Source organism: Monopterus albus, unplaced genomic scaffold (assembly GCF_001952655.1).
Source record: "Monopterus albus unplaced genomic scaffold, M_albus_1.0 scaffold27.1, whole genome shotgun sequence".
Taxonomy (NCBI): domain Eukaryota; kingdom Metazoa; phylum Chordata; class Actinopteri; order Synbranchiformes; family Synbranchidae; genus Monopterus; species Monopterus albus.
In genome coordinates, this window is record NW_018127907.1 from 396,315 (window position 1) to 423,019 (window position 26,705).

The window sequence follows — 26,705 nt, forward strand, 5'->3', positions numbered from 1 at the left end:
TCGCAGCAGGAAGAATAAAAATCTCCTTTGAAGCAAAGACAAGCCCAAAATAAAAGCACAGGCCAAGATGAAAAAAAATGCTCTAATGTGCTGATTCACTCTGCTACTTTAATTCACCCTGAACTGTCCCCCATATGCAATCAGATAAGACAGTGTGTAGGCCACTGCACAGCACACTGGTACTGTACTTTGAGACGGTCATAGCTAGTAGATTGTGAAAAGCACATGTCCGGGAAATATGAGGAATAAAACCACTGATGATACTGTAAATATTATGGTCTTTAATTATCCTGCAGGGACTGCAATGCAATCATTAGCTTGTTGCAACACTATATCGTAATAATAACCTCAGTGGAAAGGAGAGTCACATCAGGCAGAGTAGTGGGGATTGCAGTCTGTTCTGCTAGCAGGTGGTGGGCAGGAGGCCAGAGATTGTATACAGAGGTAAAGTCGGGGGATCGCTGAGCCAGGTGATGGCTGTCTGGATGTTGAGGCGCTGAGTCGGCCTGGTCCTAATGAAATGTTACCTTCCCCCAAAGGCAAATTTTCAAACAGGTGGTCGCCTGTTTGTCTGGGATCACCAGCGATCTATTTCATTGTGCACCTCTGTCAGCGAGGGCATCCAGCTCAGCAATGCAGAGTGGGCTGCTACATCTTGTTTCCAGTAGGACCTGGAAAATAAAACCCTTTCTATTAGGAGTGTTTTGGCTCAGCACAGTTAAACACTGTCACACACAGTGACTCAATCACAGTACCCCCTGCAATGCTGGCATGTTCTTGATGTCTTTAATCTCTTGCGTAATTATACCTCACAATGAGGGGGTTTTCACATTTGAGTCATTTGTATTTCACACTTGTGTGTTTTAGAGGCGCAATTGTTTCATACCGTGCCTGAGCACGATTGCTCACCCCGATACAGTAGGTGGCAGTATGCACGTATGTAGTTGGTTGGAAGTCCGCCAAGAAGAAGAAAGAGAAAAAAAAAAGCAACCACTCACGTCATCAACTGGGCGACATCTATTTATGTTCCACACGCATTTAAATACTGATGAATATTTCCATAAATCTCAGAGTTTTTGTATCAGTAGTATCCAGTTGTCTTTGTATGTTTTCATCAGCTCAAATTTCAAGCAAGCATCTTCGTTACTCCACAGAGATCCTTTCGCAGCCATGTTTATTCATATTTAAACCGGCAGAGTCTAATAGTTATGATGTCACATAGTAGCACACTTCCTTATTTGATCATGGTTGCATTCATATCTCCTGTAGACTGTACTCAAGTACACATGAATCTTGCTCAAGACTACCTCTTCAAGGGGACTCAGGCATGGTGCATGCGTCCAGTACGCTTGTGTTTACACTGATCAAAATGAATCTGACTCTGGGGTCAAGTGTATTCGGATCCAGGCTAGGGTCCTTAATGTCAAACCACCCTTAGAGTAGATATGCAAAGGGCTTGTTGTTTTTAGCTTCTAATGTTCAGTTTAAAAAATCTGCTCATTTATTGGTGTTTGTTTCAAGTTTTATACCAAATGTTCAAAATTCATAATACAAATATAAAGGTTTTATTTAAAAATATGACTTCCATTCTTTATTTGGGGTATTTATTAGTATTTGTTAAATAAACTCAGAATGACTGTTGCATAGCTAGCAGCATGTTTGTTTCCTCTCAGTTTATCTTTCCGCTTTATTCAGAGGCCTTTTCTGACCTCTTGGCTGTAAACTGTGTTGTCCAGTGCTCTTGCAGCACAAAACAACCTATGTCGGCTGCATGGCAGAAATGTAAGGTGAAAATTGGTTTTACACTACTTGCAAAATTGTGATATTCTCTCAGTGAAACTCAGGAAAACTCAAAAACACTGAGCCTTACATGCTTTTGTATCTAAGTCCAGTTGTGTGTGTGTGTGTGTAAGAATGTACATGGATGTGAAGGTGAATGTGGGTGTGCTCTTGTGTGTGTGTGTGTGCTCCTCAGCCCAGCTTCTTTCAGCCAGCTGCTTCATGCCTCATTGGGGTCTGTATTGATTGGTCCAGTTTCTCTTTGTTTTCAGTCCTCTATTTTGGTCTTCTAATGCAGCTCTAAGAAACCTGCTGGCCTTTGCTAAAACTACCCTAACAGCTACAAAAGCCTTTGGTAAAATTGCTTTAAATGGCTAGACAGGCTGGTAAGAAAGCAATGAATGGTGAGAGAAGTCTTTGGTAAAATGTCTCCAGAAGGTCAGACAGGCTGCAATAAAATTGCCTCAATAGCTCGAGTAGTTCATCGGGCGAGTACACGCTCACACACATGCACACGGGCATGCTCTGCAAATTATATTCACACATACTCTTTTCTTTCCCATGTTCTCTGTGACACTCACGCGCACACTGTGACTGTGAGCGGCAGCTGTGAGTTGCTGTTTTTCTCCATTGTTTTTGCTCTGAGTGGTGGTAGATTGTGGCTGCCGGAGGCGCCGATTCCCTAGCTCATTTAACACTATTCTGTCTGCTGTAACATGACTCGGCTTTCAGAAAGGGGCCAGATCAGAAAGACAGCGAGTAGGAGATAGAGAGAGTGGAGGACGCTGATGGAAAGAGGAAAGATGGAGCTTGGTTAGGAATGAAGGAACAACAGAGACATTTGTGAAGTGGAAAGCTACAGTATGATCTGCTGGACTTTGTGTAGTGTCACTATCATGACTAACTACAGCAGATGACAGTGACAAGGAGTTTTACCAGTAAATAAACACGTACGGCAAATCTCATCATTCAAGTCATGAAAAGTGTGCCACCACCTCCGCTCTACCTTTATCTCTCATACTGTCATTTTATCCCTTTATCCAAACACTTTCTATTCCAGATTAGCAAGGTCACACTGATGATGACTCCTGAGGCTTTGCACCAGTCAAGAGATTACAGCATGAGGCTCGATTGCTGCTCATCCACACACATGCAGTACACAGAAGCAAATGTGAGCAGACACGCACTCTTGCAAGCAAGCACACTCGCTAAAAACAGTCATGACAGTGGTATTAGTAGCTTTCAAGGGCTTGGTCCAGGGGAGTAAGAGAAACACTTTAGCACTTGTCTGTCTGTCAGGGTGGAGTGAGGCTGAAAGTCGAGACCCCTAGACTCTCAGTCTTTACTCTAACGCCGACTTAGACACAGATTTGTTTTATTGGCTCTGAAGTCCTTCTCCTTCACTCTCCTTCACACTTGTTTCCCCCATTTGTCTCTCTCTCTCCCTCCCCCGTGTCTTTTATCTCCCCCTGCCCTCCTTTCTCTCTGTGCCTTTCTTTCTCCCATTCCTTAGAAGTTGTGGCTTAGCTAGAGGCTAATACAGCTGTGCAGAACTTAGATGAGCAATTGCTTTTACTGTACATGCTAAACCACACACTAAATCGAATGACTGATGCTCTTGAAAGTGTTTGCTGCTGGCAAAGCCAGCTGTAGTCTTAGGTTGTCAAATGGAATATCACTGCTGATTAGCTATATGCACTGTACGACTGAGGAGAACTTGGCAATCTGGTCTAGGTCTGTTTCCGCTTGTGCAAGAGTATTGATAAATCATTTTTAACTGACTGTAGTGCTGCCTTGACTGTAATGGTTATCGATAAGCCAGTATATTCACAGTCATTCTCACCCATTGTGTTCTGCAGACCAGCTTAGGACTGTTACAAACACCAGATAACCGCATGTAGTGTAACACAAGCATTAAACAGAGTGCACACGCGCACACACAATTTTCTTTCTCTACCTCCTGCCCCTTTCTCCTGCCATGAGTGTGAAATCTAATCATCACTGGAACCCACAATCACTTCTATCTAGTCTAGAGACACACACATGCCTGACAACAACAATAACAGCAACTGCAGCGACAACTGGAAGCAACAGTAGCATTATCTCTGCATTTACCAGCACAAAGAGTCTACTTTTAAAACCTGGCTGTCTGGAAAGGTTGCTGGAGAGACTTAAGTGGTTCAGGGTTGCTATTTATTACAATCACAATAAAGATATTTATATAGATGTTTTGCATTGCAGCTGTTAATGTACAACAGCTGGAGTGGAGCAGTTTTCTTTTAAATCTCAGCAGCCTTGCTAAGTTACTCCACACGGTTCTCTTCAGCCTGCCTCATCCTCCATGCACATCTCGGCAGGTAGACGACAGTGAGAGTACAGTACAGAACCCCCTCACAGCAGTGCCTTCCTTTTACCTCTGGCAGTCATCTCACTGTCACACTGATCAGCGATTCATGTGTGCGAGGGCCTCAGCCTGTTAGCTCACTGCACTGCTGCTCGCTGTCGCCACTGTGCTGCTGCTGCCGCCGCCGCTGCCACTATAATGACTGGACTCACTCGAAGTCTGTCTCTAACGTACGATGGTTATGTGCGTTTCTGTGAGAGAAAGAGAGAAATGGACAATAAGAGAAAAAAACTGGATAGATAGATGGGAGAAAGAGAGTGAGAGTGAAAGTTCATGCTGCTCACATAACTGGGTGCATGCTGTGTTTGAGTGTGTATCTGTGTGAGTGTGTATATATTTTATGCATCTACACAAAGGATCAAATGTACCTAATCCTATAAGCAGTAGAGTTAAGAAAATAAGGGAGCTGCTGATACTGTATTTCTCATTTAAAATGTTCCTCTTAATGATGTTGTTAATGATCCTTAACATAACAACACAGAGCATCCTGATGTCAGATTGATTAAGACACCACATAAACTGAAATGTTCCCAGTTCAGTTGTACATAGGGACCATTGTTGGTCTCTGTGTTCTCCTCTAGTTTCCTGCTGTTGGTCAGCTAACAACATAAAACATAGAAATACCAATTTCCTGAGTGATTTAGTACTACATTACTGCTACTTTGTATGTCTTTGTTATCACCAGTGTTTTTAGTTATATAAACTCTTATTCTGAGAATCCTGTTATTTCTATCACGTTGGTTTAACAGATGGCTCTCAGCCACCAGTGCTGTGGGAAAAAAGAAACCAGTCACTACTGAGAGCTGTAGCAAATTCACATCACTTTGTTGTTGCAGCTGGAAACGCAGCACTGTGCCATAGTAATTCATCAACCTTTAACCCAAAATGTGACAAAATGGGCTGCTGTATCATTTTGGTAAACATGATTATTTACTTTCTTAACAGGTATGTGAGAGGATGGATTGAATTCTCATGTCAATTTTCAGGTAGATTTTGTTACCTTAGGAACAGAACAGGTACAGTTGATCAAGCCAAATATCTACTGTATGTGGTTGTTCATTTGACAAAATAACCTAAACTCAAAGTCCACCCATTAGTCTGACAACAACATATCCAACTGCCAGTCATCTGCAGCCGATGAATGGGACTGCAGAATAACTCCACCTGTTTGTGTATAGTTAAATTTAAATCCCAATCAAAATCTTGTCTGTGGCTCCAAAAGTAGTTTTTACATACCTAGAATTAACATTAGCACAAGTGAATAACAAACACTTTCTCTCTGGTCTTAATATTACTGTGATGATATCAGGTCCTCAAAAGTACAAGAGCATATACACAAACTCTCCACCACCATCTCCTCATCACATTCTCAGGTCCTTATTCCTCCTCGCTTGAGAGTGTGTTTGTGTGTGTGCATGCTCTGTGACTCTAGAAACGAAGTGTTCTAGCGAAAGGTCAACAGCCATAAAACAAAAGCACGAGAGAAGGAGAGAGAGGCTGATGAGCAGGAGCAGGAGGACTAGGGTCTGAGGGGCTTTTAAGGAGGGATGGAGTGGTGAAGAGGAGACGATAGAAGGGCCGGTGAGGACTGTCGCGGCAGAGTCATTACTGGAGTGGGTAACACTTGGCTAACAGAGTCGTGGGGGCACCGAAATACAAGGAGAGAAAGACAAGCAATTCAGATGAGAGGAAGTGAGGAGAGAGTGGAGTATGCGAGAGTCAATGGTGGAAATACTAAATGTTTGGGAATGACTTGTCATCCCTCACTGAGCCTTCTTGCAGACTAATTTATGACACTATGATAGGTTGTTCCACTCCGCTGCATAATATAATATAGTACAAACAGTGATGATGCATACAAGCCTACATTTGTTGGTGCAACACTATATTTCATGTTTAATTTTAATAGAAGAGAGTTGATAATGGGCTGTGGTTTAAAAGAACTCTCACTGGGGTTGTTTCTAAATGTATCATTGTTAAATAAAATGTGGTTCTGACTATCATCACTATGTTCCTCTACTAGTTTCTCTCTACTTGCTTGCTTTTTTTTTTCATCCTAAACTATGTCTGCTAATAGATGAAGTACTTACAGTTCTACAAAAGCAGGAGGGATTTTGATGGAGATGAACCCATGAAATTGAAAGTACAAAGGCAGATCATTCGGGTTACTGTTTGTCATACTTCTTTTTTTCCCAGCATCAGAGTGAGTCATCACAACAAATTTCACAACGTGTTAATGAGAAGATCCTTCTCACTGCATATTTTAAGTTGAAAATAAGAAATCTACAATGAAGCAAAAGAAAAGATATTTTAAAACGAGTGGCTCGTACCCACACCGACGTGAAGAATCTTCACATGTCCATGTCTGGTCTCGTCACAGGCTGACAGTTCAATTAGTCTTAACTAAATGATGCATGACGTCTCCCTCGTGGCCCTAGTAATCGTCAGTGTTCTGCTTTGAAGAGCACATATTGTGCATGAGTAGATAGCTAAACCAACAGTGGCTAGAGCTAGTCAGAAGTTGGAATGCTGAAATGTATGATTTTCTGATCCCCATAGATGCCAGAGTGGAGCTTGGGACAAAATTGGCTTCAGCTCTCAGAGCTCATCTTAGATTTGCTGTATTTGTCTGAGAAAATATTTTATACTGTGCTTCTGCAACAGAAAGCAATTGAAAATGGCTTAGAACTGTCTGGAGTTTTAATTAGAAATTCCTCATCAACTGGAGATCAAGTATGCATGTGTGTAGGGGTATGGGCATGCATGCATATGTGAATATAGCAGGTACTAATGCACTTGTGCGAGTGTGCTGGACCTGTGTGATTGTGTTGGATGTGCTGTATAACTGTGGATTTGGTTTTCTAAGCAGCCATTTTGTGCAAGCATGTGTCAAGTGCTTTTTCTGGGTGTTGGCAATCAGCAGACAGAAGATGTTTGAAGTCGTTAGAAGTTCCCTACCTTGATCTGCATGCAGCAGCCATCCTGTGACTGCCACCAGCACATAGTAACTTTATGATTTAAGTCTTTGCTTTTGTTTGATGTTCTGAATGTGTCAAAGTAGGGAAAAAAAAGCCCTGCAATGATTTATTTCATTTGCTTTGTTCCTCATATCAGCAAAGGGACACATACTTTTTAATGATCCTTTTAAAGTGAAAACTAAAGCAGTGTTGCAGTACAGTCTCACATGGATGGAACCCGATGGCTGGTCAGAGCAAGGTAAATGTTTCGCTGAACATTTTACTGACAGCCTTGCAAGGCACTAATTAATTTTCTTAATGGGCAGATGTTAGTTGTTTTTATTTAACAGCATGCCTCACTGTTGTCCTAGTAAACAGTTTTATGAGTGTGAGGGGGAATCCAGCATCTCCCCATACCCTTTGCTGTTTAAAAGACCCATATGGATTATGAAACGGCAGCAGATTTCAAAGCATCATTAGTCATGCATAAAAGAGTGTGTTAACACTTTAATATCAGCCCTGAGCTCAGGCTCTGAAGATCTACCTTAATTGCCCACCTCTGCCACATTCATACACATACTGGACGTGTGTGTGAGAGAGAGAGAGAATTTAAGTGTGCGTGTGTTCTTTGTGTATTTTCTAATTGTCCGCTGCCTTTCTGGGCACTAATAACCTCATTACCTGAGCTGTAAGATTGGTGTTAAAGAAGTTTCAGACACACCCCTCTGCATCCCTTGAATAATGATCTTTTCTCTTTGCTTTTCCTTTCCCTTTGGCTGTCACTCTCTGTGTGCGTTGTGTGTAGCGGTCCACCTATTAGGTCTGACCTGGCATCTGCGGCACGGTGAGAGCCAGCTGTATGAGAATGGTCTGAGCTCCGCAGACCATCAGCAAGAGGACCACAGCAAAACAAGACCCACCAGCTCCATCCACCTGCTGGACACGCTCAACCCTGAAAACACACACGCTGGTGATAGAGGTAGGCTGAAACACACAAACAGCATTAGACCAAAATAACAGATGTACTCAGCTACTGACAGGGTTTACCATCAACAAACAAACACAAGCTGTACTTTAGGAAATATCAAATGTATTGAATGGACAATGGCATTTCACTTAATTTTAACAGGACTTGACTGCATTTTGTATTTTCATGACATCTTAAAAATAACAAGGAGGTGTGCAGTTAAACCAGACAGGACCCACGTACAACTGAAGTCAGATGTTTACAAACACTTAGGTTGAAGTCATTAAAACAGATTTTTTTTAATAGTCGGTCAGGATGTACTTTATTCATGACAACTAATTTTTCCAACAGTTGTTTACAGATAATTATTTCACTTATAATTCACTATATCATAATTCCAGTGGGTCAGAAGTTTACATTCACTCAGTCGACTGTGGCTTTAAACAGCTTGGAAAATTCTAGAAAATGATGTCATGGCTTTAGAAGCTTCTGATTGGCTGACTGATATTATGTGAGTCAAAAGGAGGTTCACCTGTGGATGTATTTTAAGGCCTACCTTCAAACTCAGTACCTCTTTGTTTGACATCATGGGAAAATCTAAATAAATCAGCCAAGACCTCAGAAACAAAAATTGTGGACCTTCACAAGTTTGGTTCATCCTTGGAAGCAATTTCCAAACACCTGAAGGTGCCATGTTCAACTGTACAAACAACATTATGCAAGTATAAACACCATGGGACAATGTAGTCATTGTACTGCTCAGGAAGGAGACGTGTTCTGTCTGCTAGAGATGAATGAATTTTGGTCTGAACAGTACAAATCAGTTCCAGAACAACAGCAAAGGACCTTGTGAAGACACTGGAGGCAAACAGGTACCAAAGTATCTATATCCACAGTAAAACAAGTTCTATATTGACATAACCTGAAAGGAAGAAGCCACTGCTCCAAGGCTGCCATAAAAAGGCCGACTATGGTTTGCACCTGCACATGGTGACAAAGATCTGACTTGGAGAAATGTCCTCTGGTCTGATGAAACAAAACCTGAACTGTTTGGCCACAATGACCATTGTTATGTCTGGAGGAAAAAGGAGGAGGCTCACAAGCTGAAGAACACTATCCCAACCGTGAAGCATGCGGGGTGGCATCAAAATAGCTTAAAGACAACAAGGTCAAGGTATTGGAGCGACCATCCATAAGCCCTGACCTCAGTCCAATAGAAAGTATGTGGGCAGAACTGAAAAGTGTGTGTGAGCAAGGAGGCCTCCAACCCTGACTCAGTTCCACCAGTTCTTTCAGGAGCAATGGGCTGAAATTCCAGCAACTGATTGTAAGAAGTTTGTGGAAGGCATCAAGAAACGTTTGAGCCAAGTTAAACAATTTAAAAACAATGCCACCAAATACTAACCGAGTGTATGTGAACTTCTGACCCATTGGGAATGTGATGAAAGGAATAAAAGCTGAAATAAAAACGTTTTTTCTACTATTATTATGACATTTCACATTCTTAAAATAAAGTAGTGATCCTGACCGACCTAAGACAGAGAACGTTTTTAGGATTAAATGTCAGGAGTTGTGGAAAAACTGAGTTTTAATTTAGTTAATTTGGTTAAGGTGAATGTAAAATTCTGACTTGAACTATAACTTACATTGACCCAATTAGGGAGATCCTAATGAAATCTGATAAATTATCTCAAATGATGTCACCTGAGTCAGCATCAATTGAATTTGAAGACTACAACTTCGAAAATGAAATAAACTTTTTGGATCTGGTGTTAATAAAGACATAAGCTCATCAGACATATGCAGCTTGGCAATAAATTAGTAAGAAGCATTTTCTTCATGTGTTCTCTTTTAATTTCACCTTAAAAAATGAAAGAAACAGAGACCCAGAAATCAGTCGATAAAATACAAATGTGACCAACAGTCAGTCTCTTTTTAAACAGTGTGGATAATTTTATGTCATGTGTACAGCACAATCCAACTTGTAGTTTCTTTAAAAATGCCATTTATTTTCCTGATTTAAAGTAAATTACCTGACTTTAATCCTATTTTATGTTGTTAAATGGTGTGTTGCATCTGATACAGCTACATTTTCAGCATTTATTATACAAATTTCACATTACCAATGTAGGACTTGAAAACAAGGTGTAATGATTAAATGCAGAGGAACACACTAACTTCAGGTAACAATAGAGGAGTCTGAGCTCACTGCTAGTCAACACAGTGCTTCTGGAAGTTCTCCTTTGCTTAGCTTATTGCAGTGGTTTTGTTCATTTTTACTGGAATATATGACTGTCCATATTATACTGTGTTTTTAATAACATGTGCTGCTTTGTCGTTGCGAACATCACATTTTAAAATTTACCTGGTAGCTTTTTCCAAGCGAATTGTTTGGGGTGAACTTGATGTCTACTTTCCAAAGTCATGCAATAACCAGACGTGGCTTAATCTGCTAGCATTGATTGGCTTTATGATACAGGATGTTCACAATAAGGCCTGCTGTATGACCCTTTATGAAGCAACCCTGGACAACGTGCACACGCTGTATACATATACCCATAAATGTCAGCTCAGATTTATTATATTCACCATAGAATATTCATCTAATTGTAGTTTTTGTCTCTTCCCACTTTATGAAATAAAAATTGTGCAAGCAAACTTCACCATTTCGCTTTTATTGAAGTTCAGTTATTAAAATAGCAGCAGGATGAGACAGTCCTCTTGAAATGTAAATACTTAATAAGTATTTAAACATCGACTGGAACTTGCTGAGACTGACTAAATATCCATTGGCAGGAATTCCAGTCAGTTTCTACTGCATTAGGACTAGTTGGTATACATGACACACTCAGCAAAATGAATGTGTCAATACAATAGAGTGACATCAGTCCAGAGATCAACCTCGAACTGATTACTCATCTATTAGGAAGGCAAGATAATTGGTTAATCAGTGTTCCCTGTTAGCCAGTACGTGGCTGGAATAGCTTTTCTCCACTCTGCTGTCTCTCAACAAGCCAGAGAAATTACTAACACCAATTTAACTCCATGATATGGAACATTAATTGTGAGTGTTCAGGTCATGAAGTCAGGCAGGGCACAGCAACCTTCACGCTTAGTCTGACTCTGATGGATATTACATTGCATGCTGGAGGAGCCCATGTTCAGCACTTATGAGGAGAATGTGCGAGTCAAACTGCAACCCCCTGCATTTTGGGCAACCTGGGACATCCCTAAAGCCACTATTATTCTTGATGAATCCTCACATTCTGCGGATTAACACTCTCATCAGTACCTAAATCCTCTACTGGAGCATGCAGGGGTCATGGAATTCACTTCCGAGTGTTGTGTCACAGCAATCTATTGTTTCAACTCCTGCTCCTTTATATGCTTGATGAAAGCTAGGAAATCAAAATGGGCAGAGCTTTTGATGCAGGAGGCTCAGATGAATAAAACTGGCACGGTGGAGGTGGTCCCCAAGGCGAGGGAGGGTCCAGAGAGATTAGAGATTAGGCTGTAATCCAGTGTGGCAGATTATCACACTCATCCTGCTGTAGCCATCACCTCTCACACCAAGAGACCACACAGTTCCCCAGATTACACAGCGAAGGATGGTGAGAGGAATCCACAGGGACAGAAGCAGGTGAAAACATGACACAGTAGGGAGAGAGAAGAGTGAGAGCGATAGGAGGAGAGAAGAGTGACTGATTCCAATCTACTGGAAGGACGGCTGAGATTTCCACCATACTGTAAAAGTGGCACGAGAGAAATAATTGCTATCATTAAAATAAAATAAACTTATTATCCATTTTTATGACTTTTGTCTACAAAGCAGAGAAACTAGGCAGCAAAATGTTCTTTTTTATGTTAGAAGAAATGATTTTATTTTGATGCGCTGCTATAAACATAAATAATAACCTAATAATAGGAGCATAAAGATGGCTGAGGAGACTGATTGGAGGATAGTTATCAGCTTCTGCTTGTTTTGATACAAAATGATGACACAGTAGGGAGAGGTGAAATGAGCTCAGCGGAATGACTGGAATGGAGTAATCTCCTTGTGTTCTTGCTCATGTATTTTTACTATTGTTGTTTTTATGTCATCTTCAGCGCCATAAACATAGGCTCTCTGACATGTTGGCGCTATACGATGAAATTAGGATTTGGAGTAGCACAACACAATTCTAATTTACCTTAGGAGGCATCTTGCAGCACAGCGCTAGATGCTAATTGACAGGTTGTGTCATCTGCATATGGCTAGTGTGTTGTTGAGCCGCACATGATGTGTTTTATGTTCTACGTGCAATCTTTGCTGCAGTTTCCAGCGATCAACAGGGGCCCTTCTTGGTCCTCCACACATAAAAGCCTCTCTAATTAGTGCTACATTAATTGCCACTCACCCCATGATAACCAACCTCGGGGCTAGGTGCACATGAGAATGTACGCATGCTCTGTCGTTCGCTTATCCTATCTTATCTGTATTTCTATATCTGGCACGAGCGCATATGAACACATGGACATGCTCACACACGTAGAAATTTCTCTAGTGCAGATGAAAGCAGGAGTGCCCAGAGAATAAATTGTCTGGCAGTGGATTCTCTGCCTTAATGAAGTAAATCGAAGTTTGAGAATAATATTTCACTCAACGTGGAATGCCGGCTATATTAATGGTATGAAATGATACAAACTGACATACAGTAGGACAGCCACATTGTCTCATTATAATGTGAAGATGATGAAATGTGGATTTTGCGGAACACCATCTGAGCCTATGTGATCATTGTATAAACCACTGTATGAAAGGAGAGGTAGTGCTGAATTGTTTCCTCTCTATTTGATGGTGCGGTTGGAAATGGTGTGTAGATGGATGGAATGTGACACAGACAGAGAGGAGGGCTCTTAAAGAGCACATCAATATTCTAGACTGCGTGCAGAGACAGCGGAGGGGAGTGAGGCTGAGCAGTGTCTATGTGTGCAGAAAGTGTGTGCACATTGTATGGATGTGTGTGGTAAATGAGAGGTATATGAGTGTGAATGTGTGGGAGAAATGAGTGTGCGTGTACATTTGTGCTTGTGCATGTGTGCAAATGCTGATGGACTGTTACACTGGTCTCATTGATTTTCTCACGCTGGGATACAGTCTCAGGATTTAACACATGTGCGCACACACACACACAGAGACACACACGCAGAGAGAGAGTATAGATCATTTAGTGAACCCCCCTGCAGGAGCACCTCGACTTGAGAAAGCCTATCAGCAGCAACATGCCTGTCTGTTACTCAGCCTGCATTCAAAACATCTCATTCAAATATACTTGAAGAAATCAAACATAATTCCAAGCTGCTGTCAGTATTTACACTGTCGATGGCACATTCTGTCGAGAGTGGGGGAGATTTGTTGTATTCACTCTTGACATTTGAGAGTAGTAGATCAATGTCTGACATCGAATGCAAAGGATTTGAATTTATATACACAGAATAGTGTGTATATACTGTATATATAAATTCAAAGTTTTAAAGGGCTTTATTGCCATAAAGGTTTCAATAAACAATGTTGCAAAAACATGAAATCACAAATAATGAATGAAGGCCTGCCTCGACCGGTTGGGGTGAGTGGCTAGAGGAGAGAGAAAATAAAAGAAAAGCAACAAGAAACAACAATCAAATATCGGGCAGGTTGATGTGGCCAGTGACTGTTCATCAGAAACGTCGAGCTCCAGAGCCAGGGCAACCTGCAGAAAGGTACAGGGAGAGAGAGGACACACTACGGGAGAGAGGAGACATCCAGTTAGTGACATGTAATGGTGGCATATAGATGCATGTAGAGGAGAGGAGAAGAACTCAGAGCATCATGGGCCCCCCCCAGCAGCCTAGGCCTATAACAGCATAACTAAGGGAAGGCTCAGGGTCACCTGATCCAGCCCTAACTATAAGCTTTATCATACAAGAAATTCTTAAGTCTAATCTTAAAGGTAGAGAGGGTGTCTGCCTCCCGAACTGAGACTGGGAGCTGGTTCCATAGTAGAGGAGACTGATAGCTAAAGGGTCTGCCTCCCATTCTACTTCTGAGGACTCTAGGAACTACAAGGAGACCTGCATTTTATAATTAGTCAGAACACCTGGGTCAGGAGTAGGCTTTTTGAGTAGAGGTTTAATTACAGCAGCCTTAAAAGCCTGTGGAACATAGCCTGTTAATAAAGAGAGATTAATCAGATCTAGTATGGATGTGTTGATTAGAGGCAAGACGTCGTTGACCATGTTTCTAAAGCCACTGGACTTGACGGTACATCTGTGAGTTGTGGCAATGATTTGATAAATATTTTTCTCTAATACTTGTGATTTTATTTGTAAAGAAGCTCATGAAGTCATTGCTGCTGAGATCTAAGGGAATGTTAAGCTCAACAGCACTGTGGCTCTTTGTCAGCCTGGCTACAGTGCTGAAAAGAAACCTGGGGTTGTTCTTATTTTCCTCAATCAGTGATGAATAAAATGAAGTTCAGGCACTACACATGGCTTTTTTTTAAATATGTCATTAAACTGTCTTTCCAGGCTAGGAAAAACTCATCTGACTTAGTGGAGCACCACCTCTTTTCCATTTTTCGTGATGCCTGCTTTAGGGAGCGGAGCTGCGAGCTGTACCACGGGGCTAGCCTCCTCTGTTTCACTACCTTCTTTTTCAGAGGGGCAATGGTATCAAGTGTATTACGCAGGAAGGCTGCAGTACTATCAACAAGATTATCGATTTGTGTGGGAGTAAAGTTAAGGTGGTCTCCTTCCACTGTGTTGGCAAACGGCACTGAAGTAGATAAAGACGGAATTATTTCCTTAAACTTGGTAACAGCATTGCCAGACAGACATCTGCTGTAGTGGAATTGTTTCCCACATAGAGTATAATCCATTAATGGAAATTCAAAAGTTATTAGAAAATGGTCAGACAGAAGAGGGTTATGGGGAAAAACTATTAAGTGTTCAGTTTCGATGCCATATGTCAGAACAAGATCAAGAGTGTGATTAAAACAGTGAGTGGGTTTATTTACAGTTTGAGAGAAGCCAACTGAGTCTAATAATGAACAGAATGCATTGTTGAGGCTGTCATTGTCAGCATCTACATGAATATTAAAGTCGCCTACTATGATTATTTTATCTGTACTAAGCACTAAATCAGACAGAAAGTCTGAGAATTCACTTAAAAACTCTGAATAAGGAGCAGGTGGACGGTATACAATAACAAACAGAACAGGCTTTTGAGTTTTCCAGTTTGGGTGTGAGAGACTCAGGGTGAGACTTTCAAATGAGTTATAACTATGTTTAGGTCTAGGGTTGATTAATAGGCTTGAGTCAAAGATCGCTGCCACGCCACCATCTCGGCCTGTGCTTTGAGGTATATGACAGTTACTGTGACCAGGTGGAGTGGATTCATTTAGGCTGTAACCAGGTTTCAGTAAGACACACTACGTGATGTTCACTTATCAAATCATTCGCTAACAGAGATTTGGATAAGAGAGATCTGATATTTAAGTCTACATTTGATTGCCCTGTTATTTTGCTCCATAAGCGTAGTCATCATTTTAATTAGGTTCTTATGAATAACTCATCTTGAGTTGATTTTTGATTTATATAATTTATGTAGGCGGGGGGCAGACACAGTCTCTATGGGGTACTGGGAGTGTTGGGTGGGTAGCAGCTGCAAGGAGACAGCAGAGAGGCATGTAAGACTGCGACCCTACATCCTGGACTCAACTCTGGGTTGTCATAATTTAGGTTGTAAAATAAAGTCGTGCAGATTGAGAGCCGCACCACCCAAAGTGGGATGGATGCCATCTCTACTAATCAGACCAGGTTTTCCCCAAAATGTTTTCCAATTGTCTGTGAAGCCCGTATTGTTTTCTGGGCACCACCTAGACAGCCAGCGGTTGAATGACGACATGCGGCTGAACATGTCATCACTGGTCACATTGGGCAGGAGAAAACTATGGAGTCTGACATTGTTTTAGTAAAGTTACACACCAACTTAACACTAATTTTAGTGACCTCCGACTGGCGAAGTCGGGAGTCTTTAGCGCCGACGTAAATAACAGTATTACTGTATTTATGTTTATCCTTAGTCAGCAGCTTCAAATAGTATCCGATGTCATCCGCTCTGGCCCTAGGAATACATTTGACTATGGCTGCTGGTGTCTCTAGCTTCATGTTTCTGACTGTGGAGTCACCAGCTACCAGGGTTGTCTTCTCAGCAGGTGTGTCGCTGAGTGGGCATTTGTTTCAGGCTACAACCCTTGCGAACTGTCACCCAGCCACCTGGCTGAGCTCCCGGCTGCTTGGGCAGCTAGCTTGGGTTGAGCTACGTCTAGGAGGCCCTGCACCGGCTACAGAGGAAGAGGGGGCAGCCATTGCGCTCATCTAAGCTACTATCTTAGCTAGCTTCTAGGCTAGCTGACCTAAAGTAGCAAATTAAGTTTGAAAATTAGTAAGAAACTTTGTAACACAGGTGCTTAAGTAGTGCAAGCATATGTCGTGAAAAAATGAGCTGATGTCCAAATATACCTATAAATTAGTGAGCTTAATCTGTAAGCAATCTGGTAACAAGCACGACACAAGGCAGGCACAGCAAATAGGAAGTGATTACTGCAGGAACAGCAAACAGCAGATTAAAGGACCTCCCTGTATTGGGCAGCAAGGTTTTCCCTGTTTCCCTCGCCTAGGATTAGGCTACACAATGCAGAAAGAAGCCTAGAAGCTAGAAAACTTTTTTTTTGTTCATACACCAGGGGAGCTTCAGTATCTTTTTATTAAAGTCCCTGGTCAACAATGTTAAATCTGGGATCCATTTCCTAAAGTCAACTCAAGTCAAAGGAAAAGCTCCCCCCCGCCAAAAGGTTCATATAATCTAACCATGGTCACAACCCAAAAGGGTGGGAACCACTGCGCTATAATATTAAATATTTATGACAAAATAAACCAAAAAATTAAACTTCAGAAACATTTTAAGATGTTTTTATTAACATTCAAAGCGCTGTTTCACTGTGGTCTTCACAGCAGCTACCCAACCATAAGATGGCATCAGTTTCTGAGTCCAGTGCTGCTTGGCACATCAGACCAGTGAGATAGTGATTGAGAAAATACACCTTTTTAAGCCATCAAATAAGAAATCTAAATATTTCCTTGTATCAGCTGATTAAAATGAGCAGCATGGCTATCTATGAGCCAGTTTTTGCTTCTCCCAAGCTTTTGGACTAGTTTAGTGCACACGCAGTACAGGACAATAAGTAAAAGAAGTGATTTATTCATGTGTCAATTTATATAACACATATTTCCTATGCAACAAGGTGCATGCATTCAGCATGTCCTAAAGTGGATGAGTCTGTAACTAGTCAGGTATGTCTGTCACAGACATAGCCCGAGGCCTGATGGTACAAGGTGAGTACAAGAGAGTAATGGAAGGCCCTAAGGCCAAGAGCATTACCTTCTCCTGACTCTGACTGACACTCATTAGGCTGCACATTGGAAAGAGGAGGCTGAAAGCTTATTAAGCCACCTGCTCAAAAGGCCCTTAATTGAATCCAAGTAATTATAGAGACCTTGCCCATTATGATATTTTTATTCATCCTGCGGCAAACTCAATCTCTCTTGCATTTGGAACACTATTAATGTTGTCAGCACCACTGTGTGTGAGATTCACACACAGGCCTATGCTTCAATATCGACTAACACTCATGAACACACACACACACAGTTCTGGTCTCCCCAGACATGTCCTGTCACCAGCACTCTGGCTACACTTTTAGTCTGTTCTTTGCTTTATTAGAATCTGAAGGATAATAACATTAATTGCAAAGACAGACATTACAGCTGTAATTGTTTTACCTGAATAACCCGTAGGCAAGAGAAATTAATTAGACCTTGTGTCCTAAGTCCTAATGTAGCTCATCTCTTTTGTTGGTCTGGCGTACTCGCACACTAGACACACAAAACACTTTGAAGCACACAACAGGCAGACAGACAGATGGGCAGGCGAACACATCAACGTTGAGAGACATTATAAGAAGGATGAAGCCTGGCAGTGTTGACATGTAAACTCACCCTTGTCCAGATGTCCTGTAGCACAGAAAACTTTCAAAGGCTAATTTAGTAGAATAATATTGCAGTGTGTACATGAGTTTGCATTGTGTGGGTGAATAGTATCAGTGAAAGTATTAGAACTGTCATATTACCACTGCAGCTGGCTGAGGCAGCTTCATTACTATACTGCACAGTATGTTGGTTATAAGCAGAGCTGCACGTTCTGTATGATGACAGACACGAATAAGCTATGCAACACTTTCATCACCCTTTTAAACAAGCTCAACATTTTGAAATAAACGTTAATGTATTTTTTTGCTTACAACTTCCTTCTGCTGTCACCTCATGATGGAAAGTGTGTGAGATGATTTATGCAATGCCATTTTTTTTTATTTTATAAAATAGCAAATGTGAATTTCAAGCTGCTTTCCCCTTATTAAAGCCACAGGCAACAAAGGTGTGAGGGAATTTTACCTCCCTGTTTGCATATTGGTTTGTTTAGGTTTGTTTTCCTTTTGATTGCTAAGTAGGAATTAAAACAGATTTGCTGTTTTGAAAGCTATTTTCAAAGAATGGTCTCAGGTTTTGTGCTGAGATGCACGTGGCTACAGGGCTGAAGCACAGTGACTGACAGCAGTAATCTGAGCAGCTGGGGGGGCCTGGAGGAGCCCTAGTCACCATGTGATCTGTCTGGTGTCAGCGTGACTCTCAAAATGTCTCGATCCTGGTCTCTTTCTACTGAAGCTGCAGCACTGCTGCTGAGACAGAAGGAGAGGGAGATGTATCAGCAGCTATACCTTCACACAGCCACCTCTTCTTTTGGATATCATTCTTGTTTCTACAACTACCCGCTCCCCTGTGCACCTACCCCACCACCCATCTTTGCTGCTGACCTGGGTGCCACTTTCTGTTGCTGTGTTGCATCAGACTTGGAGAGGCATGATACAGTAATTAGCATCAGAAGGAGCTGCCTGATCATGTGCCCGTCAGCCTGCTCGCACGCCTGTCTGCTGCCAGTGTTCTGCCAACTGCCATGCCCTATTCATGTCCTATTCATCTAGTGCTGAATAAAAGGCTGCTTTCCTCAGGACATCCATCTCTCTGTTGGCCTTTGTACATGTGTGTGTGTGTCTGTGACAAGGCACAGGAGTGAGGATTAGCATTAAAAGGAATAGACTGCTGTGGTAGACTCGGCAGGAATGTGTGAATGCATACCTTAGTTCTGCCAAGCTGCTTTTATTCTGTTTGTTAGAGATTTTAGAACAGGAACAATTTATGCTTCATACAGGACACCTGTTTCCTCTTTCTCTTTTATTATAAGCCTTTTTTAAACTCTCTTTTTGTTCTAACGCCCTTTCATTTTCGCTTCTTTTGTCTTTCTTCCTCCTCCTCTGTCCCTCTCTCTTCTTACAGCTGAGTCTAGTTCAATCAATTAACCACTTAATTTACTAAAAGAAGATAAAGGAGATAGAAGATAAAAAGAAGAAACCAGTTATTAACTTCATATTTGACACTTTGTGGAAGTAGGGGGTAAAAGTAAGAATTTTTGTTTGAAGGAAAGACTAGAGTGAACAGTCATACATGTATTAGAAACTCTAGCACAGCAGTGCTTTGAGCAATTAATGCTTATTTGTCTGTCAAAATATTTACAGTATAATGAGAATAATGAACATGCCAATGTTGAGTCAGTATAAATAAGTAACATTTTAGTTTCCCAACACATGCAATAGAATGAGGATGTGTGTGTTATTGGAGATAAAGAATTTGGGGAAGCAATATACAAAAGTATTAAGAAGATTTTAAGTACAAATTTGTTCACATTCATACTTAAGAAATACCAAAATTATTAAGACTGTTGGCCTTGCTTCATAAACAACAATTAAACAAAGCATCTATAGCCATGCTAGCTACAATATGTGAGAACACATACGGTGGTGATTTGAGCTAAATGCTAACGTGCCAGGTCATGCTAACAGTGTTAAAATGCTGCTGGTTAGGTGTAATGTTAATCACGTTTTCTAGCTTGGGTAAGTGTGCAGGCATGTAAACATTTACTAATTAGCACTAAACACAAAAGTACAGTTGAGGCTGATGGAAATATAAAAATGTATGCAGGTATTTGGTCATGAACAAAGTATTTGACACAGGGGTCTCCAACACACTGCTAGTATCTCACTCCCTGCTCCAATCAAATAGACACAATACACATCACCTGCCAGTCAAATGGGTTGTGCTGTAAGTTATGCCGCAGGCGACACACAGTGATGTTAGCTGTTCTTTGGGATAACATAATGGGGTAATGTAAAAGTTTACAGAGTTCACTTACAGTATATGGACAGATGTTAACTTAACTTTTACAAAAAATAGGAAATAAGTTGCCAATGATTCAGTTATGCTATGAGTTACACCAATAGCCCTGTATTTTATATTTTATATTTGTTTACATTTTGGAAAATTAAATGTGGCAATCCAGTTCCTCTGTACTATGTATTATTAGTGTACTGACAATTTTCCATGAAATAGCTTAATATTAAACAAAACTCAAAAATGTGACAACCCTCAGGTAAAGAGGTAAGAGCTGTCTTCTTTCCATGCTTTCTGTGGCAATCCAGTTCCTCTGTACTATGTATTATTAGTGTACTGACAATTTTCCATGAAATAGCTTAATATTAAACAAAACTCAAAAATGTGACAACCCTCAGGTAAATGCAGTTATAAGAGCTGTCTTCTTTCCATGCTTTCTAAGTGGGTTTATGGACTTTGTGTGACGGACATCAGAAAGTACAAGACACTGAAATATGTATCAGGTCAGTGTGCTCATATTTCACTGAATCATAATGTGGCAATCGGACAATTAAAGGATAAGGCCGGTCATTTTGTCTGTTAATAGTATTTTCATCAGTCTCCATACAGAGACTAAAAAAACAATGAGTTGCCTCTGCTCATGGTTAATGTCTGTCAGTGTGTCGGCCCTGTATTAGCTTGTTTGTCTGTGCCATACAGTAGACTTTGTTCAAAAACAATTAAAAACACATCAGTGAAATACAGCTCTACGCTGGGTGACATTTCCTCATTACGAAACACAGTGATAATTTGCTAAAATATCCAGAGATTTCGTGCATGCACAGCTGACTCTGGCTTAATTTAAATGCTCTAAAAAGTTATGGCTGTTCAGAGCCTTTGGGCAACATTTTTAACAAATATCACTGTTTTGTGGTGTGTAATGAGGAAACGTGACACCCTGTGCAGCGGGTTTTATTTTATGTAACTAGAATGTGACTTTAAAAAGTGCATTTTGTGAACTTGATACATGTGATGACTAATGTGATACTGTATTTATGGTACAAAATGTTCTTCATACATGTAAATTCAAGTAACTAGGAACTCTCTGATACTTTTATTTTTAGTTTTTTCAAATTAGCTCTCTAAGCAAAAAAGGTGGAGGCCCCTGACCTGACCCCAAATTAAATGTGTAACCTGATGACTGCACTGTAAAGTTGCTGAGATTTTTCCCTCAGAGTCACAAATGGTGGTGCTAGGGAAAAGATCATCAAAGTCAGCAGGATTCATTTTCTGCACACTATGAATGTCTGTACAAAATTTCATGGCAATCCATCAGGTAGTGAAGTGATCAACATGAATATTGCTATTCCTAGAGCTACCCTGCTCGCAGGGCCACAACATAACAGTGACAGTGGAAACAAGAGCTCCTTACAGGCCTGCACTCTCTATATCCCTATCCTTGTGACAGTACGTGTGATATATGTCGACTAGCCTGTGGGTGTATGGTGTCACCATAATGGAGTGGTAAAGCTGCAGGCATTATAGATTGAGAGCTAGCGGCCTCATCCATGAATCTGCCCCTAACTGTTCTTCTGCCTTTGTGGCCGGAACGATCGCCTGGCTCCCTCTGTCACCATATTTCCTCCATCTTACTTTAGAAGCAGAGATATATCTCTCCATAAAGGCTGACACAAAGGGGACTGGAGAGCCTCGCCTACTCCCCTACACAAAAGAATCGGGCCTGGTGGTTGATAAAGGCTTATGGAGAAGAGAGGAACTGATGGCCAGGGGAGTGTCAGAAAGACCTATTCTCTTCACACACAAAGACATGCTCTCACTCTAGACACTATCTGTGTGCCGTGACACTGTTGGTGAATGTGTGCGTGCCCCTGCCCTCTTCACTTTCTCTCATCTACCTTACTGTCTTGCCTTTGACACACATGCTAACATATACAGGCATGCACACTCCTATTTTCTTGTTAGAAGATGCAGACCGTTAATTTTGTCAACCAAAACAATGACAAAAACATTTGCCGATGACCTACTTTTCACAATGAAAACAGGACTAAAAAAGAATCGATGAAAATGAGAAATATGATCAAATGTAGGCTATTATTGTTGTAAATAAAATGTTAGTGAATCCAGCTTTTGAATCAATCGCTGCTCCGCTGAGGGACATGGACGATGAGTGCTTCTCATTACCTATTTCATGTCTCTGCTCTACTCGGGTGGCCTGGAAATCATTGCAATCCGCCATCATGATGGACATCTCAATTCCCTTGTTGCTGTTTGGAAGAGCGAGGAGGCTGCCTGGAAGAGGGTTGAGCAAGAACAAAAGAGACCATCCTTCCTGGAAGTCTTTTGTCGGCCGACACACCCCTGTATAGTTGGTGATTGGACGCTGCAGCTGATCGGACTGATCTGCTATTACTGTACATTACAGCAGTATTATACTGTAGCTGGACACATGCAACTCAGGCATAATATCACCACTAAGTTCAGATTTTATTTATGTTCAGGCTGAAAATAACTTTTCATTGGGAGATATTTAGCATACAGTTTCCACTTTCCCTAAAACATATATGCTAAAGTTTACAAGGCGTTCTCAGTATAACCTGGAAATTACATAAAGAATTTAAAACTGCTATAGAATTAAATTAAGCAGCATGCTTTTGGCATCTGGGCACTAAATGTACAAACTGGTTTGATACAGTATGTCTGTTCACAATATAAATACAAAATACAGAATTTAACATGAATAGGCAGATGCTTGTGCGGATGCCCATTGTTCATTGTTGATGCGGTCGTCATGACTGCAGACTAACTGCTAGTGGATCTTGTGGCAGTTTTTTGCTTGTTAATGGGAAACATGCTGAGGTATTTCACATTTATTTTTGTCATGCTAGAGGTCATAACTACACTGCTGCCCTGGCAGTAGTTATAATTTGGACTATACTGTACATTATATTATCTGTGCAAATACAAACTTCTAGGCATATAAAGTCCTTAACACCTACAGACTGACAGCCGATCCAGCTGTGCCGTCATCATCAGAAACAGATGCTGCTTCAGATATGACGGGTCAGAAAGAGGACATCTCATTCATCTAAAAACATGTTTCCTCAATTCCTCTCTCCTCGCATCATTTCCTTGTATCTCGTCTTTGGGGCTGATGCAAAAATAAGATGCAAGTGAGCGAAACAAGGAGCAGGTTTGAGGTGATGAGAAGCACCCACTGTGTGTGTGAACAAATAAGCAGCCTTTTCCATTAACCTTGCAATAGATGAAAACAGGATCTGTAACCATAGCAACTGTACACAGCAAAAACGGTGACAGCTGTAGCCTCAAACTGCATAGAAGATACAGTATGCATTAAAAATATTAAATGTGCTCAACAAAAACAAGACTAAAATGTCAGATGATAAAACTAGACTGAAACAAAAATGACTTGATTGAAATTTGCCTAAAACTATACATAATATAATAATTTAGTCAAAAAAATGGTTCCAAAATTAACGTCCTGATGCTATTATAGCACATAAAGCTGCAGTAGCCAGCTCTCAGACACTTCCTTTCTAAAGCAGTTCATCTTTATTCAGAACCTATTCAAAGGATTGCCAAGCAAGGCCTCTTGAAAAGTGATATTTTCACCTGTGCTCAGTCATTCCTGACGTCTATTCAGTCTCACTTCATTAGCACAGTCGCTGATCACGCTGATGTTTAAGGACATTAGGTTGGTTATTAATTGCTCCCTTTGATGCTGAATAGAAGTCTCTGTCCACCTTGATATATTTGCAGTATGTGACTTCACACCATCACCTGTCTGTGGATTTTTTACTTGCAGAGAAGTGGGTGCGTGGCCGAGCCATCGACCGTGGCGAGGTCGACCTGGGAACGCAGCAGAGCCAGGCGATCCCACCGGGACTGTTCTGGAGGTTTCATATGACTGTGCACCATCCAACCTACATCAAGTTCAACCTCTCTCTCTCACACAACGCACTGCTGGGGGTCTATGGGCGCAGGAACATACCGCCTACACACACTCAGGTAAACAGGGCTCCTGTTATTTGTCACAGCTGCCACAGATCACAGCCAATTGAATGTACCTTTTCCTGTTTGTTTTAACCTTTCATATAACTCAAGACACTGTTTTTGACTAGGGAAGATCTGTCCTTGTGTTAAGTACTTTCTAGAAGCCAATTACTGTATGTGCATAGGTTTGTATCAGTGCTTCACTGTGGTCTCATAATGGGACATTTTAAATGCACAAAAAGATTTGTAAGCACATAAGTTATATTTGGTAAACAAAATACTATTCACTTAATCTGCGCAAACAAAAATCTGTTGTATGCTCATTTCTCTTGTGTGTTTGCTGCTATCAGCACACTGTCTCTCTTTCACCATCTCTGCTTTGTGTGATCTAAACATCGCCTGCATGCTCACTCAACCTGACGAAGTGTTACACTGAGCCACAATTTCACTTGAAATTGAAGGGTTTTTTTTGGATTCACTGTTTTTGCCTCCAATCCAATTGCTTGTAGATTACTTTTACTGTAGAGGCTTCACTACTGAACTCAGTGATTTGGTCAGTGACAACAATGATTCAGTAAAGTCAATTCAGGTGGAAGATTTGCTCTTAGACTACTATACTTAGTAAGAAAGGAAGGAAACTCTGGGAGAGCGGTCAACACCACAGCCACACCTGTCTTGCTACCTTGTTAAGTAGCTAGTGAACGTCTGCCGAAACTGAGGCACAACTCTAATCTGGTGATTTCCTATATTTCTGTGATTATTAACAAAACCTATAGAGAAACTTAACCCAACAGTGAATTACCTCTGCTGGCCGTAAGGTCTGTGAATCCAGAACCTGATGCTTATTTGTGTTATAGACTCCTGGTGCTGTTTGACAACTATTAAAAACACACTAGTGACCTGCGTGGCTCATTTGTATTGTAAACAATCATTGATTTTTTTTTACTTTTTCAACTTTTACTACATTAATATTAGAAAATGATGTTCACTGCCTGTTTCTGTGAATGTCTGGACTGCACGATTCCGGTTTCTCCCATCTTGCAGCTCCGGCAGTCTCTGCTCCAGATTGTCCTAGCATCTAATTTTGGTATCCGCCTCGGCAGATTGCTGAGCACTGACCGCAGTTGCTCCACCAGTTCTGTTTGGGGTGTTCTGTGCCTCCCTATAATGAGGTAACACTAGTGTCAGCTGTCGCCCTCAGCCTCTCCCTGTCAGTGCATCTCTGATGTATTTTCTCTTGTGAATATTCTAACTCATACAAGTATGCATCCATGAATCCATCTTTCGTTAATCTTTTCTTGTGCATCCCTCAATGGCCCAGCATTGTAAATATGACAAAAAACCTTTAGTTCAAAGTGAAGAGGCAGTGATAGCACAACAAGCTAGTGAGGATAAACAGAACTGCAGGTCCAAAAATGGAAAGTGGCCTTACAGGAACTGCTCTCAGGGCACCATGACAGTGATGGCCGTTACTAGTCTGCAGAGCAGTTTATAGATAAACTACAGTGCCCATCATTTTTTGTAATAAAGAAACTGGTCACCCAGTGTAATGTGTGACTGATTGTGTGTTTTTAATAGTTTGAACAGTTACAGAAGTCTCTGACATAGATGAATACAATAAATCTATGAATAGACAGGGTTCACAGACCTTGCATTTAGCAGACACAGTTCATTGTTGGTTTTATGTCTTTATGAGATTTTTTTAATAACTAAAGTATGAAAAATCACTGACTCTGTCCTTTGACTCCCCAGACATACACCGATAAGGCATAACATTATGGACACCTGTACATCATTATATTCAGAGGTGCCTATATTTCTTGTCCTGCCCAGGTCAGAATGTGAGGAACACTTTTGAATATAATGTAGTCCAGTACAACACCACCTTTAACTATGACTTCAATAATGAACACATAATTGAATTTATACATTTATGTCAAACTCTCACAAAAACATTTTGAGCTTCTTAAACATAAATGTTAAGGCAGACGTGTTCCACTGAAGTGCATACAGATGTACAGGTGGTCATAATGTTCGGGGTATATCTGCCCAGACAGGTCAGGAGTCGGGTGGCAGTAAAGCAAAGGAATTCATGCCATCTCTAACCACTTATTTTAAAATATCAGTAAAACCAGTTACACAATACACATGTGAAGAAATTATATTTATGCTTGTTTTGTCCAGTGGGTTTGCAAAAATATAATAATGGTTTTGATAGTTGCCTCAG

General features: G+C 41.0%; 1 protein-coding gene across 1 annotated transcript in view; it reads left to right on the forward strand.

The window, feature by feature from the left end:
• tenm1 (teneurin transmembrane protein 1) overlaps positions 1-26,705 on the forward strand; it is a 181,262-nt gene that overhangs the window by 71,275 nt on the left and 83,282 nt on the right. The window contains exons 6-7 of the mRNA XM_020595580.1: positions 7,946-8,119; positions 24,291-24,493. Coding sequence (XP_020451236.1) covers positions 7,946-8,119; positions 24,291-24,493 — 377 coding nt within the window. The remainder of the gene's footprint in view (positions 1-7,945; positions 8,120-24,290; positions 24,494-26,705) is intronic.